Here is a 13,949-nt window from a genome sequence, read left to right on the forward strand (position 1 = left end):
GTAATCTCTTGCAGTTTGTCCTGTGTTAATGCATGCAGCACTAATCTCTGTGTTAAAGCTGTGGAACTTTCTCCCTCTTTATTCAGAGCATGCTGTCTAGGTCGTTTAATTTCAATTGTGCTGCTTTCAGCAGCATGCACTCTGGAAGCTGTAGGGAACTGCACGACAGCCAGGGCAACCTTGCCTTGAGTGTTGCAGATGGAAGGAATTCCGGAGTGCACATATTCCGTGTGAGTACCAACATTGGGCTGTTAGCGTGCATGAGTATTGTAGCAGCTAACTGACAACTAGCCACAAACTAACTTTTAATAAATATTAACCACCTGGTTTAAAGAAAAACAAAAGTACTATACCCTCCCCCCCCCTTCGTTATGTATGTAATAGGTTATTTAATCGAGCTCCAATACTTGGAAATGAAACAAAATCTTTGCACCTGAGACCAGTAATGTTTCAGTTAATCCTGGCAGAAAATGGTAGTGTTTTTAATCCATTTTTCACCTCTTTCCGATGCAACTCTTTTTTTCTCCCTTTTTAAGAATCAAGCTCTCAAAATGTGGTACTGTTTTTAATATATAAGCTGTGCCCAGGCCATTCTTTTGTTATGAAGACATTGTAGTCAGGCTCACTTACGATGCAGGTACGAAACAGCTTTTGCTTCCGCAGTAAAGATCACAGAACAGCAGTTGTAAGCTGAGGAGAGGGAACGGAGGTGGTGGTCTCCCCCACTAGATCCAACCAGTAGCAGGATCCTTGCAGGCACAATTACGGTCTGCAGGATTCCACTATGGAATATAGATGTTGAAAATGCTGATGTTCTCAAAATAGGTCCTCTCTGGACTCTTGGAACCTATTGGGAGACAGGAAGGATGGAAGGGGATGGATTCGCTGGGCTGCTCCCACACCCCGTCTCTTCACCTCTGACCCCAGCCCTCCAATTTCCTGAACTGCATCAATCAGAAACTAGGTTGACCTGAGAAGAGCTGAGTGCTGAGCAGTTTCTCTGTCACTCATTCAGTGAAGCTGGCTAGTTGTCATTCTTCACACAATTCCTTTCCTGTCACAGCTATTTCCGTGATCTTCTCCATGCAGTTTTTATTCGTTTCTGACATACGAACAGTTCTCCAGTATCAAACCCCGTCGTAACCTTGAGACTGTCCCATCTTATAAAAATTTGATTTTGGACCACATTTACCAGGAAACTGATCTAATCTACAATTCTTATTTTATAAACATATGACAGAAAAATCTTGTCTGGTAGTTTAGAGTTAAATACTATATAATCAGAGCTTAGAACCCCAATGTCTTACTGTATTTCTATGTATATAGTTTGGAGTACACTTGCAATTACAGCTGATTTGTCATTGCAGCAGTAATTGGATGTTTGTCCCATACCTCAGTTGGAAAAACTTGTTCTGTGTAAAAGCAAAAAACTGTTAATTGCAGAATTAATAATTTGCTTGTGTAAAGAACAATAATTTTAATACAAATTTCATGCTATGTGGCAATGAATGCTTATACTTTTTTACAAATATCTTCTAAAATAGTATAAATACGCAGGGTAATATAAAATGAAATTTGTATTAAAACTTGCTCTTTACACAAGTAAATCATTATTCTCTGGTCTTCAGTGTTGACCATAAAAGCATTTTGTTTTGAACATTTTTGTACAGAACGTTGCTATATCGCTTGTATAGACCCCTCTTCTGAAGGATACTATTTTTCAAAGGGCTAATGATTAACAAAAGTTTGAGGTTGTAACAAAACAATTAAAATGTAGTGTCCTTTTTGAATTTTTTTTAACTCTACAATTGCATGAATTGCTACTTTCAAGAGTATTGTTCTGATTACATTGTTATTAGCAATTACTGTGATCAAATCAAACTTCTGTTTACAGAAAGCTATCTGTTCCTTTTATCAGATGCTTGTAAATACTTTGTTATGGTTCATTCAAAATATATTTTTAAATACTCTAGGTTTTAAAAAAATCATTAAATTATGCATTCTCGTTAAGCTTTAGCTTTTGTTGTATGTTCAACTTTAATGAAAGCAATTTAATCTGAATCAGATTTATTATCACTGGCATGTGTCATGAAATTATTCAATATATGATAGTATAGAAAAAATGAACAAGTAAATCAATTACAGTAGGTATATATGTATATTAAATAGCTACATTAAAAAAGTGCAAAACAGAAATATATATATTTTTTTAAAGTGAGGTGGTGTTCATGGGTTCAGTGTTCATTTGGGAATTGTATGGCAGAGGGGAAGAAGCTGTTCCTGAATCACTGAGTGTGCTGACCCTGTCTTAATGCAGTAGTGTAAGTTAAAACTTGACAAATATTGGCATAACATGTCATGGATTTGAAACAAAAAGTGATCCTGAAAGCAAAATATTGCAGTGTTTGATGTACATAATAAGAAGTTTTAAAGTCTCTCCCAAGCCTTTAAGCTCATCAGGCCAGTACTTATGCCGGTTTCCGTGGTGTGAAGCAACTGAGAGTATGAGACTCCCCCCCCCCCCCCCCCCCCCGATAGGACGCCGGTCTATCGAGAGGTTAACCCCCAGCAGTTTGCCGTTTTCAGCTGGGTGGACTGGAGCAATGTGTGGTTAAGTGCCTTACTCAAGGACACAAATAAGAAGAGAGTACTGAAAAGTGTCAGTAGTTGAGAGGGAACAAGCAATGTTCTGAGTCCGTGATCGGAGGTGATCATTATTTGGTGTGCATGATCGTGTCTTGCACTTGAGCTTTGAAAACAGGAAAAGCTCAAAAAAACCAATGCTGATTAAATACTCAGGTCAGACCACATCTTTGGGGGAAATGGAGTGAATGCTTCAGAATTCCTTCAGTTTTAATTTTCAATCAATATTCTGCCCTATCATTATTTGTATCAGTTCTTTAACTTCCTTTATGGTATTAATTTCACATTTTGTTTATAGTATCCATCACAAGGTAACAGTATCGGCGACCCAAGTCTAGATGATGTCTTCAGCATTGGCCTACAGAACTACTCGCCTGGCACAGTCAGTATGAAAGATATACCTCCAGACAATATAAGAAAAGTAAGTACATTACAGACTAACTAATCAAAAGTGGGTGTTATAGAACATTTCAATAATGACTTGTATCTTAAAATGTTGCACATTAGATGGATATGTTTGCTTTTATTTTGAAAGGTATGGTTCTTGCAGTATTTTTTTGTGTGCTGTATTGAGAATGCTGTAATGTCAAGTAAATTGGGTGCAATTAATATATAAACACTGGTATTCTTATGTACAGTTTGATTTTTGCAATGAATAATGGCACAGAGTACAATATTATAGAGCCAGTGAATTTCAAGCTTTCCTTTTGGCAAGCAAGGTGGTTAGCTTTTACTGCAATGGATTGAGAGAGCAAAAGTTGTCTAGTTGTAATTGTACAAGATTTTGAGATCACAGCTAATAGATATGGTGTAGCTTCTAGGTAATAGAAAAGCATGGATGGTCTTAAAATGAAGGTACAGCATTGGGATGAGATTTACCCCCAATAAGAAGTGAATTAAGATTGGTTGTACTCACTGCAGTTTAGCAGTTATGTGTGATCTCAGTGAAGATCAATAGATTTTGAGTGAGATTCGCTGTAAGTGCTAAGAGGTTCTGCCTCTGCCTTAAAAGTCTAGAACAAAGCAATGGAGTTAAAAGTAACAGATAAGCGGTTAAGAATTGTGAGAAATTTCTACTGAGTTTTAAATCCAGAATTTGCTGTATGGATGTTAAGATGGTCGGTTGGTGAGCTTGTAAGTTAAAGATACTAAGTCAGTGCTGGCGGTGTAGCGGCATCTGATCTGGTCTTCGGAGCAAGAGGTCCTGGGTTCGAATCCAGCCAGCTGTTTGCACGCGTTACCTGTGCTAGGTTGAGCATCAAGATAACATCTCAGTCTCGTAAAACAGGACAAAAAGCTAAATAATCTGCAAGGTTGTCACCCGATGCACCAAATGAGACATGGGGAGGAACTTTACCTTTACCTCAGGATACTAAAGAAAGGGGAAGAGATGAAGCAGAGAAATGGCATTCTGATAGAAGATTGTAGCGCCTCCTAAGGAGGCATTCAGCATATTTCAACTTCATTTCTGAAGTTAAAAGAAACTTAATAGAAAATTCTGGGGCACATCTTCTATGATAAATTATTGGGATTTATTCATCTGTGAAGTATCATGAGAGTATTCAAATTAAACTCATTTATCCTTGTATTCCTGGTTCCTGGTTAAATATGCTGTTCATATGAGTTACTGTAGATGGTAACATTACTTCTGATTTAATTGTTTTGACTTGCAGTTTCTATCGCTTGAGAGTCCAAGCTTTGGGAAGAAATTTAGGTTTTAAGAAAAGCATGTCTAAGTGTATCAGTCAACTTTTAAGTGGCAAATAGAGGTTCATGCAAATTCACCCTATCCTAGAATTTGTCCTTCTGCCAAAATCCTGAACTTTTCCCCTTCATATTTTGTCAAGCAATATAAATAGATAGGATCTGGGATTTTTTTTCTCTCTCTGCTAAGTAATCAGGCATTAGTCTATCATCTCTTAAACTTCTATTCAGTTTAACACTAAATGCTTTACTTTTTATCTCTTCCATGTTGGTTTTATTTGAATTATTTGGATCCTACATTTGAGTGCAAGTGTATTAGTTAGATTCAAGAAAATGATGCTAAACTAAGGCACAAATAGCTCTTCAACCCTCAGCAATTGCTTTCCAAGTGACAGTGGCATTGTCTTTCGGTGTCATATCGAATACAAGTTCTCTTCAGCTCCATTTCCATATTTTTACATGCTTTTCTTCGATCTTGGTAATTAACGTGGTAATTAGGCTGTTTTATCCTTGTCATTTCAGTAACAAATTTATTTTATCCTGTTTCTTCTGATTGTAGATTGAGCTATTCCTGACCACGTTTATTGGTGCTCACAGAAATTGGATTACTCCTTCACTGAGACTGTTGTGCTGACTGTTTTACATTCTCTAACCAGTTGTTTTTGCTTCAGGGAAATAGTCTGTGTTTCATCTCTTCTGTTCTTTATCTTTAATTGGTGTTCTCCCTCTAATTTGCTTTGAGCTCTGTATCACATTAGCAAGTTCACATTTGTTGTATCGTTGGTTATCTGTCTGTTTGAAGTGTAGTTTTAATTAGTTTGCTGACCTGCTAGTTGTGGGTGTGCATACTGGATTGATCCAGTAAATTTCTCGTTTCAGAATATTTCTGCAGTTTGTTGAACAAACATTAGTCATTCATTAATTTGTGACTTAGCATCAGGTTAATATAAAGTTGTTGGTTTACCGATTTTTAAAACAATGTTTTTAAGAAACATAGAAAACCTACAGCACCACACAGATCCTTCAGCCCAAACATGCACTTACTTTAGAAATTACCTAGGATTACCCATAGCCCTCTATTTTTCTAAGCTCAATGTACCTATCTAGGAGTCTCTTAAAAGACCCTATCGTATCCTCCTCCACAATCGTCGCCGGCAGCCCATTCCACGCACTCACCACTCTCTGCATTTAAAAAAAACTTACCCCTGACATCTTCTCTGTACCTACTTCCAAACACCTTAAAACTGTGCCCTCTCGTGCTAGCCATTTCAGCCCTGGGAAAAAGCCTCTGACTATCCACACGATCAATGCCTCTCATCATCTTGTATACCTCTATCAGGTCACCTCTCATCCTCCGTCACTCCAAGGAGAAAAGGCCGAGTTCACTCAACCTATTCTCATAAGACATGCTCCCCAATCCAGGCAACATCCTTGTAAATCTCCTCTGCACCCTTTCTATGGTTTCCACATCCTTCCTGGAGTGAGGCGACCAGAACGGACACAATACTTCAAGTGGGATTTGACCAGGGTCTCATGTAGCTGCAACACTTCCAGAGTAAGGATAATGATACTAAAATGCAAAGCAGTATCTGAAACACTTTAAATCTATTTACTGAGATACAACATGGTGGAGGCCCTTCCGGCCTTTCGAACCACAGAGCCCAAAACCCCAGGATTTTACCCTAGCCTATTCACAGGACAATTTACAATGCTCGATTCACCTACCCACCAGTAGGAAACAGGAGCACCCGGAGGCCCGCGCGGTCACGGAAAGAACATTCAAAACTCCGTACAGACAGCGGCAGAAATTGAACCTGGGTCGCTGGTACTGTAACCTGTTGTGCTAGCCACTACGCTACCATGTTGCCCAATTAGACTTTTACATTCAGAATAACCCATGAATTTCTTACGCTGTCTCTTGCTCTGATCAAGTGTAGTTAATAGCAGTTCCTTCATGTTCAATCAAATGGACTCTCTAAACCACAAAAGCCATGATGTGCCATACAGAATTGACATCACTGAAGCAGGATGTTTTGCAAATATACTGTGTACTTTGCTTTTGCACAAGTTTCAAGAGTGCTGAAGCATGCCTTCAGCAGATAATGAACATTTCATTCTGCCTAAAATATGCGTCCATACCCGAGTTGAAATGGGAAAGGTAATCCTGATTTATAACAAGTCCTTAAGTTTTATTTTTGAGATTACAGCAGCCAGTACAATGTCTGCCTTATGGACTATGCTATTTGGAAGTATGTTGGTTCACAATCAGGTGAATATGACCAAAGTGGTCTCTTCAGCTGGGGCAACAACCCCCTCCAGTCAAATTACTTGCATGTCCCCTGAGTTTGTGTTCTAATGCATATGGAAAGTTGTCCAAGCTTTCCTAGTATGCTCTTAGTAACTTGTTTCCATTTCGATAAAAATTTGCAGATCAATTCGTATATTTACCGAGTTATGCATTGGGTAGTCAACTTGAAAATTTCCTTCTAATACTGTGCAAAATAAACTGAAGATATAAATGGTTTTTAAGGGATGAAGAATTGAAGGGGAAAAATTAAAACTACTTGGATTTGCTTTTGCACTTTTCAAGTAGGCTCTTACGCTTTGAGAAGTTTGCTGGTGTCAGAAGTTCGTGAAATTTAGAAAACAGTGTATTGGAAGTTCGTTATTCATTCTTTTTCTCATACTTAGGTGCCTTTGACAAATGGCCAAATGTACCAACCTTCTAGAGTCCCAGTGAACTGCAACCAACCCAACCACACAATGTCCCAAGCAACCGTTGGGAGGCATCCTTCCAGGGAGCAACTGATTGATTACCTAATGCTAAAAGTATCTCACCAACCACCATATACTCAAGGAGCTTCCACAAACCATCTGATGAGACAGTGTCGTGATATTGTACAGCAAGAGGTAATAATCAACAATAGTTAAACTTAAACTAAAAGCAAAGTTGAAGCATCGGCTTTTACATGGGCTGTGAAAATATTTACTTTGCACAGTTACTAATACAGTGCACGTTGAGTTTTGGGATCCACCACAATTAAGCTGAACTATCAATGAGTAAATGTTCAGCAAAATTGTGAAAGTGGTTTGCCCTTGGTCCTGTATCTAGGAGCACTGTAACAGACATTGACCTCAACAATGCAGAAATCTGTTAACAAGGTAGTTGAACTGTAGATCTTCATGGACTGTGATATTTTATCATCAAACAAATATTAATTTATATTATAAACACTTGTATAAAATTCAAATATGAGTAGAACTTTTAGCGACCTCCTTTATCACTTTAGTGTTATAGTTGCAAAAATCAGCTCTATGCAATCGCCATGAAAAGTTACAAGGAACTGTTTTCAGAGCATCTGCAGCTCCTCTGTGTGAAAGACTTTGATCCAGAATTTCCTCTGATCTGCACACACACACACTACATTTGCTCTACTTATACAATGCGAGCCAAATTTACATTGCACTTCCAGGTGAATGATATCAGCGAAATTCAGGGCTTTTTACAACATAAACAATTTCACTTTCTCTCAGTAGCATTTCAGATGGAAAAATAATTTCCCCTTCTGGAAATAATCATTTGGACGGCGCTTTAACATACTGGTTAGCACAGCACTTTACAGTGCCCGCAACTCTGGCTCAAATCCCACCACTGACTGTAAGGGGTTTGTACGTTCTTCCCGTGACTGCATTGGTTTCTTCAGGTACACTGGTTTCCTCCCGCAGTCCAAAGACGTATCAATTAGTAGGTTAATTGGTCTTGTAAATTGTCCTGTGATTAGGTTCGGGTTAAATTGGGGGATTACTGGATGGCGTGGCTCAGATTGCCTATTCCACGTGCTATCTCAATAAAGAAATAAATTTCTATAAAGTGCAATTATTCCATGAACAGGATAAATGTACCAAAGTAGTGAGATATCAGAACTAGTCCATCAATGCCCAGAAGTCTATGATTTGCAACAGAAATAGAAATCAGGAAACTTTTTATATGCTTCTTAAGATTGTTCACCTGAATGATTGCAGACAGGATGTCTCTCATAAAAAAAAGAGAAATTTATTTCAACTTGTAGTACTCTGTTAGCCTAGGTTAATTACTGACAACTTTCTATGATCTTGAGGCCATACCTTGCCAGTCTGAGGGTGAGAACGTTTTGTTCAGTGAAATTATTCAAGTTCACTTTCTGTTCTCAACATAAAAGTCAAACCTGTAACTAACAAAGTCATGTTAGTTTGCCTTTCCTTTTCCCTGAACCTTTCCCCTCCACTGTCCCCATCCTCACCCCATTCACCCTCATCCACGTGACAAGTTATCTGGTTTAAAACATTTTTGAGTAAATGAAATAATTTTTAATTCTTTCCAGATGCATATTAAAATAGATAAAAATCCTGAGTTGGGTTTCAGCATATCTGGAGGTATTGGAGGTCGAGGGAACCCCTTCAGACCTGATGATACAGTGAGTATTTATATAGCCTTTTACAATGGTGTATAGTTTGAGTCTGAATTTTAGAATTATGTGCTACTAAAATGGGCCCTTGGGTCCAACACATCCATACTAGTCATTTAGTACCTATCCATACTAACTCCATTCACTGGCATTTGGTCTGCCTCCGTGTTGTGAGAGTATCTGACACCTCCACCACTTCAGACATTGTGTACCAGATACCCTTTGAGTGGGGTTGGGGAGGGAAGGGTGGAATTCTTCCTCTGATTCTCTCTAAATGCCTTGCTCCCTGCCTTGAACCTAAGCCTTGTGGCATTAGCTACCTCTTGCATGGGGCCATTTTCCCTACCAATGTGACAGAAGCATTCAGTGACTGATGGTAGCCTAGTGAGTTGCTCTGCACCACTTCCATATTCAGAATTGTACACTGTGTTGCAGCTCTGGCCTAACCAGATCTCCCTATGCCAGTAAGCATCATATATCCCTTTTTACCCCATTACCTGTTGCTACTTCCTTCAGGGACCTTTGGATTTGAACACTAAGATCCTCTTGTTTCTCAAAACTCCCTGGTTTGCGGAGTAAGAGATGAATGTCTTTTGTTGGCTTAGAGAAAAATGGTCTGCCCAAGCTAACCTGATAAAAGATCTGACTTTTTTGATACCCAGCTTGGGGTGGGTTGGATGAGCCCATCTCACTGATAGTATTATGCACCGTGGACCTTTTCGATCATCCAGATTTTAAACTTCCCAGAAGAAAAATCTTGAGATGTGTGTTAATCATTCATAGCTAAGCTGCTATATGATATGTATAAATGGTTATAAGAAAGTTATGTATGAAATATTTATTCTTTACTCAGGGTATATTTGTAACTAGAGTTCAACCTGAAGGTCCAGCTTCAAAACTGCTTCAGCCTGGAGATAAAATAGTTCAGGTAATTATTAAATAGTCAAAAGTCTTTTTATTTTCAAAATAATAAAAAAAAATTTCTAGCAAACACAGAACATTGTATGAACTCAGCAGGTTAGGAGGAAGTTCCAGCATCTTGCATGTGTTACTCCAGATTTTTATATCTCTGGCAAACAGTCTTTTTCTCTCCTCTTTATTTGCTCTTGGTTCTCATAGATGTGCTCCATAAACTGATTTCTTCCCTTTTTAATATCTCTTAAAATAGAATTATTTCTGGATATTATTTCTTTGTAGAGCAGATTACTTACTTTAAGAACATGCATTTGTATTGTTTTCAAAATGAATTAGTTTAACAATACTGTTGCAAAGTGTATACAGTAGTGTGAATATTAAATTCATAATTATGTTTTAACTAGTGATGAATATTTTGTCTTTAGTTAATGGTGCATGTTATTCCATTTGATATTCTAGTTATATTTTCCTGTTTCTACTTGACTTAATTGTGATCTATCAATATGTTTCTCTTTTGCATAATTTTGGGATGGGATCAATTTTGTGAATCATGATGCTGTGCCTCTCACATACTCCTTTCAGTTTTTTTTTCTGAATGTGATTGTGGTCTTGAATACACAAGATCAGATTCATTTACTTTTGTACATAACAAGTTGCTGAAACACTTTACAACAGTACAACATTGACAACCACTTTGCATCGGCAATTTCTGTCTAAACATATTTAGGAGTGGTGCCTTGCAAAATTGTAAAAGAATGGGTTTTTTTGTGTGTTGGTGAGAAAATCTTAAATTATTGAGTTCTCTTCGGGATTGTTACTTCCACTAGGGCAGTTTCAACTGAGCTTGTGGCACTAAAGTGGACTTTTCACACATAATCTAAGTTACTTGTTCAGAGATGCAGTGCAGAGCAGGCTCTTCCTGCCTGGGAAGTTGTGCCACTCAGGAACCCACCTCTATAATACTAGCCTAATTACAGGACAATTTACATTGACCAATTAACCTTCTAACCAGTACCTCTTTGGATTGTGGGAAGAGACCGATGCAGTCACAGGGAAAGTGTACAAACTCCTTCCAGGCACTGCCAGAATTAAACTCTGAACTCCACCATGAACGATAATAGCATCACACTAACCATTGCGATACCATGCACCCTTTTGCCTTGGCTATAGTGTGATTTTAAACTTGGTTATCAAATACTTCCATGCATACCAGCAGACTTTGAAGTTTGATGATTCCTCAAATGATAAGGAACTGATGTTTTACATAGAGTGGTAGAAGCATGATTTCAAGTAATGTTCTGTCTGAGAACCAGGTAACCACTTTGAACCACTTGTCCATGCACCATGGGAAGAACAGAATCATTGAAAACGTACTTAATGTTTTGCATTATGGCAAATGGAGTCCATGGTACAACACAATGAACTGTATGTGGCTGCCTGTATTATTATAGAAAACTGAAAACATGCTGCCCTTATTGTGGGAAGACTAGCTGAGAGTGAATCTGTGCTAGTTTAGAAAAACGTCTTCAGCATTTCATACTTCAGAGTTGGTCCTTGACATGTAGGTGATAGACAGATGGGTTTGGATGGGGGAGATCAATAAGCTTTGGTAATGAGGAGATTTGGGGATGGAAAAGGTGAACAGAGGGAAGAAGAAGCTGGATAGGTGGGAGTAGTCACCTGAAATGAGTAAAGTCAATACGCAAACCATTGGGTTGTAGGATGCCCAAGTGGAGTTTAAGACATTGTTTTTCTAGTTTGCATTTGGTCTGACGAGGATAATGGAGAAGACAAAGGACAGACAGATTAGTATGGGCAGGGGAGTTAAAATGACCAGCAGCTGGAATTTTTGCAGTGCACCTGTTCTCTATCTATAATGGCCAACATAAGCTTCAAGTTGCAGGCCACTCAGTGATCTATTATGGGGGCTTCAAGGATGCTAAGATACCTCAGTGTGAATGCAGAAATGACCAGAGGATTTCTGGGCTGAACTCAATTACATTCTCCATCACAGCTATCATGAAAATTCTGACGTTGGAACTGAAAATGTGATCTACATGTTAAAACTAGTTGATGATTACTGCCCTACCTTTCTGACAAGCTGTCATCATTCTTCCTTCATTCTTTGTCCTTCTACATGATTTGTGTTGGGGAAGGAACTGAACCACATTTTCACAAGAGACATCCCACATTTATTCCACTGAGTTCTCCTCAAAGTGCCAATGTAGAGTAGCTATTACAGTTCGGGGCAATGGAGTTCAGAGTTCAACTATAACACCTTCTGTAAGGAGTTTGTACGTTCTCCATGTGTGACTACATGGGTTTCCTCCCACAGTCCAAAGACATACCGGTGAGTAGGTTAATTGATCACTGTAAATTATCCTGCGATTAGGCTAACGTTAAATAGGTGGATAGCTGGCGGTGAAGCTCATTGAGCCAGAAGGGCCTGCTCCACACTATTTCTAAATAAATAAATAGAAATTTTCCACCTAGCTCAGTACCTGCTACTTCAAAAGTTCTTCTGTCAACATGCTTGCTTAATTCCATGTAACACAGGAAACTGAAAGGGCAAATAGTTTACAGAAGTTCATAAACTTGCTCCTTCAACTTATTAAAACTGCAAGTTAGTGGATATCTTTTCATTAGAATGGTATGTTGGTACATCAAATGCTATTTGTTATAGTTCTGCTTGTACACTACTTATGTATTTCTTTTTACAGGCTAATGGGTACAATTTTGTGAATATTGAACATGGACAAGCAGTGTCACTATTAAAAACCTTCCAGAATGCAGTGGACTTAATTATCCTGAGGGAAGTTGCATCCTAATGATGAATTATGGACAATAAGAAGAAATCAACCAATGTGATCAGTTTTTATAAGTAATTCTGTAGCAAAAAATGCAGCTGATATCACTTTTTTTACTTGGAGACGCGGGAGGATCAATGGACGGTTCAATTTGTTGGTTGAGTTTAGTCTGTATAATGTATTGGCAGTGTAGAGCTTGGGTGTAAGGGGCACAACCACTCTGTATGATAGGGGTGCAGATGCAGAGACTGAAATAGGTTATAGAAACAAATACAGCAGGGTGAAGAATTAACATAGCAAACATCAAAATCACTCTTAATATGAACAAACCTGTGTGCTTTTCTGTACAGATTTTAGGTTTTATTTTTGGATAATCTTATATATTACTAAAGAAACTGTACAAGGCTTAAGTAGTGAGCCTGATTTCTGCTCAGGGACAGGTGGCAGGGCTATCTGTTCTGTAGATTTAAGCCTTTTATTTTTAATCACCTTTGTATAATTGTTAAACGCTGAAACCACTGGGTAAGATGTACAGGAGCTGGAAAATGGATGTGTGTACAGTGTTTAGACGAATGGGTAGATGTATGGTTTGAGCATATACAATTAAGTGACCTTGCTTGGGAGTATCTGAAAGAACTGAGTCTGGGGCTAGGCTACCAAAGTAAGTATTTGATGGTTTGATGATGGAGAAGGTATCATTGAAAGTTAGACTGGGGAAGGAAACAGCAAATTAAACCTGTCTGTGATGATCTGTTTCTCTAAGTTCTGAATAGTGAATTGGATTCTTCAAGAACAGTCTTACTTAAGGGTTCTTAGTCCTTTTGCAAAGAGGAGGGAATGTGGTTATGCTGCCTACTACTCTAAGAATGTTATTTTATTACACTTATAATTTCTAGTGCATTTGGCCAACATTTTAAATAAAAACTTTCTATCTTTACTAAAAAAAAAGGATATAATTAACAATAATGATGCATATTGATCAGCTTTGTGTATCACAATAAAAGTGCCATACGAGACCAAGAATTATCTTTTAAAATGCAGGTTAAAAACTCTGCTAAAAAGCAATACTGTAAGTCTATATAGTGAAGAGGGTGTAGATCTGATATTATGAATTTTAAAAGCTCTTGTACCTGTTTAAAAACAAAAAATATATATATTCCAAGATGAGCATTAAATGAACAAAAGAAAAACAAACTGCTGGAGGAAGTCTGGTCAAGCAGCATTTGTGGGCATTAAATAAGTTTTATTTCATAAGATGTCCATTCTAAATATTATCATAGGATAATATTTCACTACTCCCATTTATGGTGCAGAAGGATAGTTCCCACACGAGTGGAATAAAAATCAATACAGTAGCTGTAAGGGTGTAGCAGAAACACTTGGATACACAAATGAAAACAGACCCCTGCTTGGGTAGTTCCAGTATGTTGCAGCA

At 38.1% G+C, this 13,949-nt stretch overlaps 1 protein-coding gene across 7 annotated transcripts in view; it reads left to right on the forward strand.

Annotated features, from left to right (window-relative positions):
- Positions 1-13,634, forward strand: part of erbin (erbb2 interacting protein) — a 221,013-nt gene extending 207,379 nt beyond the window's left edge. For 6 of the 7 annotated variants that reach the window (XM_059974399.1, XM_059974400.1, XM_059974398.1 and 3 more), the window contains 6 exons: positions 87-230; positions 2,942-3,064; positions 7,039-7,257; positions 8,709-8,801; positions 9,646-9,720; positions 12,428-13,634. In XM_059974399.1, the coding sequence (XP_059830382.1) occupies positions 87-230; positions 2,942-3,064; positions 7,039-7,257; positions 8,709-8,801; positions 9,646-9,720; positions 12,428-12,535 (762 nt within the window). In that variant the 3' untranslated portion in view covers positions 12,536-13,634. The remainder of the gene's footprint in view (positions 1-86; positions 231-2,941; positions 3,065-7,038; positions 7,258-8,708; positions 8,802-9,645; positions 9,721-12,427) is intronic. The other variant, XM_059974403.1, reaches the window with a different exon arrangement.
- Positions 13,635-13,949: the final 315 nt, after the last annotated feature.

Source organism: Hypanus sabinus, chromosome 7 (assembly GCF_030144855.1).
Source record: "Hypanus sabinus isolate sHypSab1 chromosome 7, sHypSab1.hap1, whole genome shotgun sequence".
In the NCBI taxonomy this organism is placed as follows: Eukaryota; Metazoa; Chordata; class Chondrichthyes; order Myliobatiformes; family Dasyatidae; genus Hypanus; species Hypanus sabinus.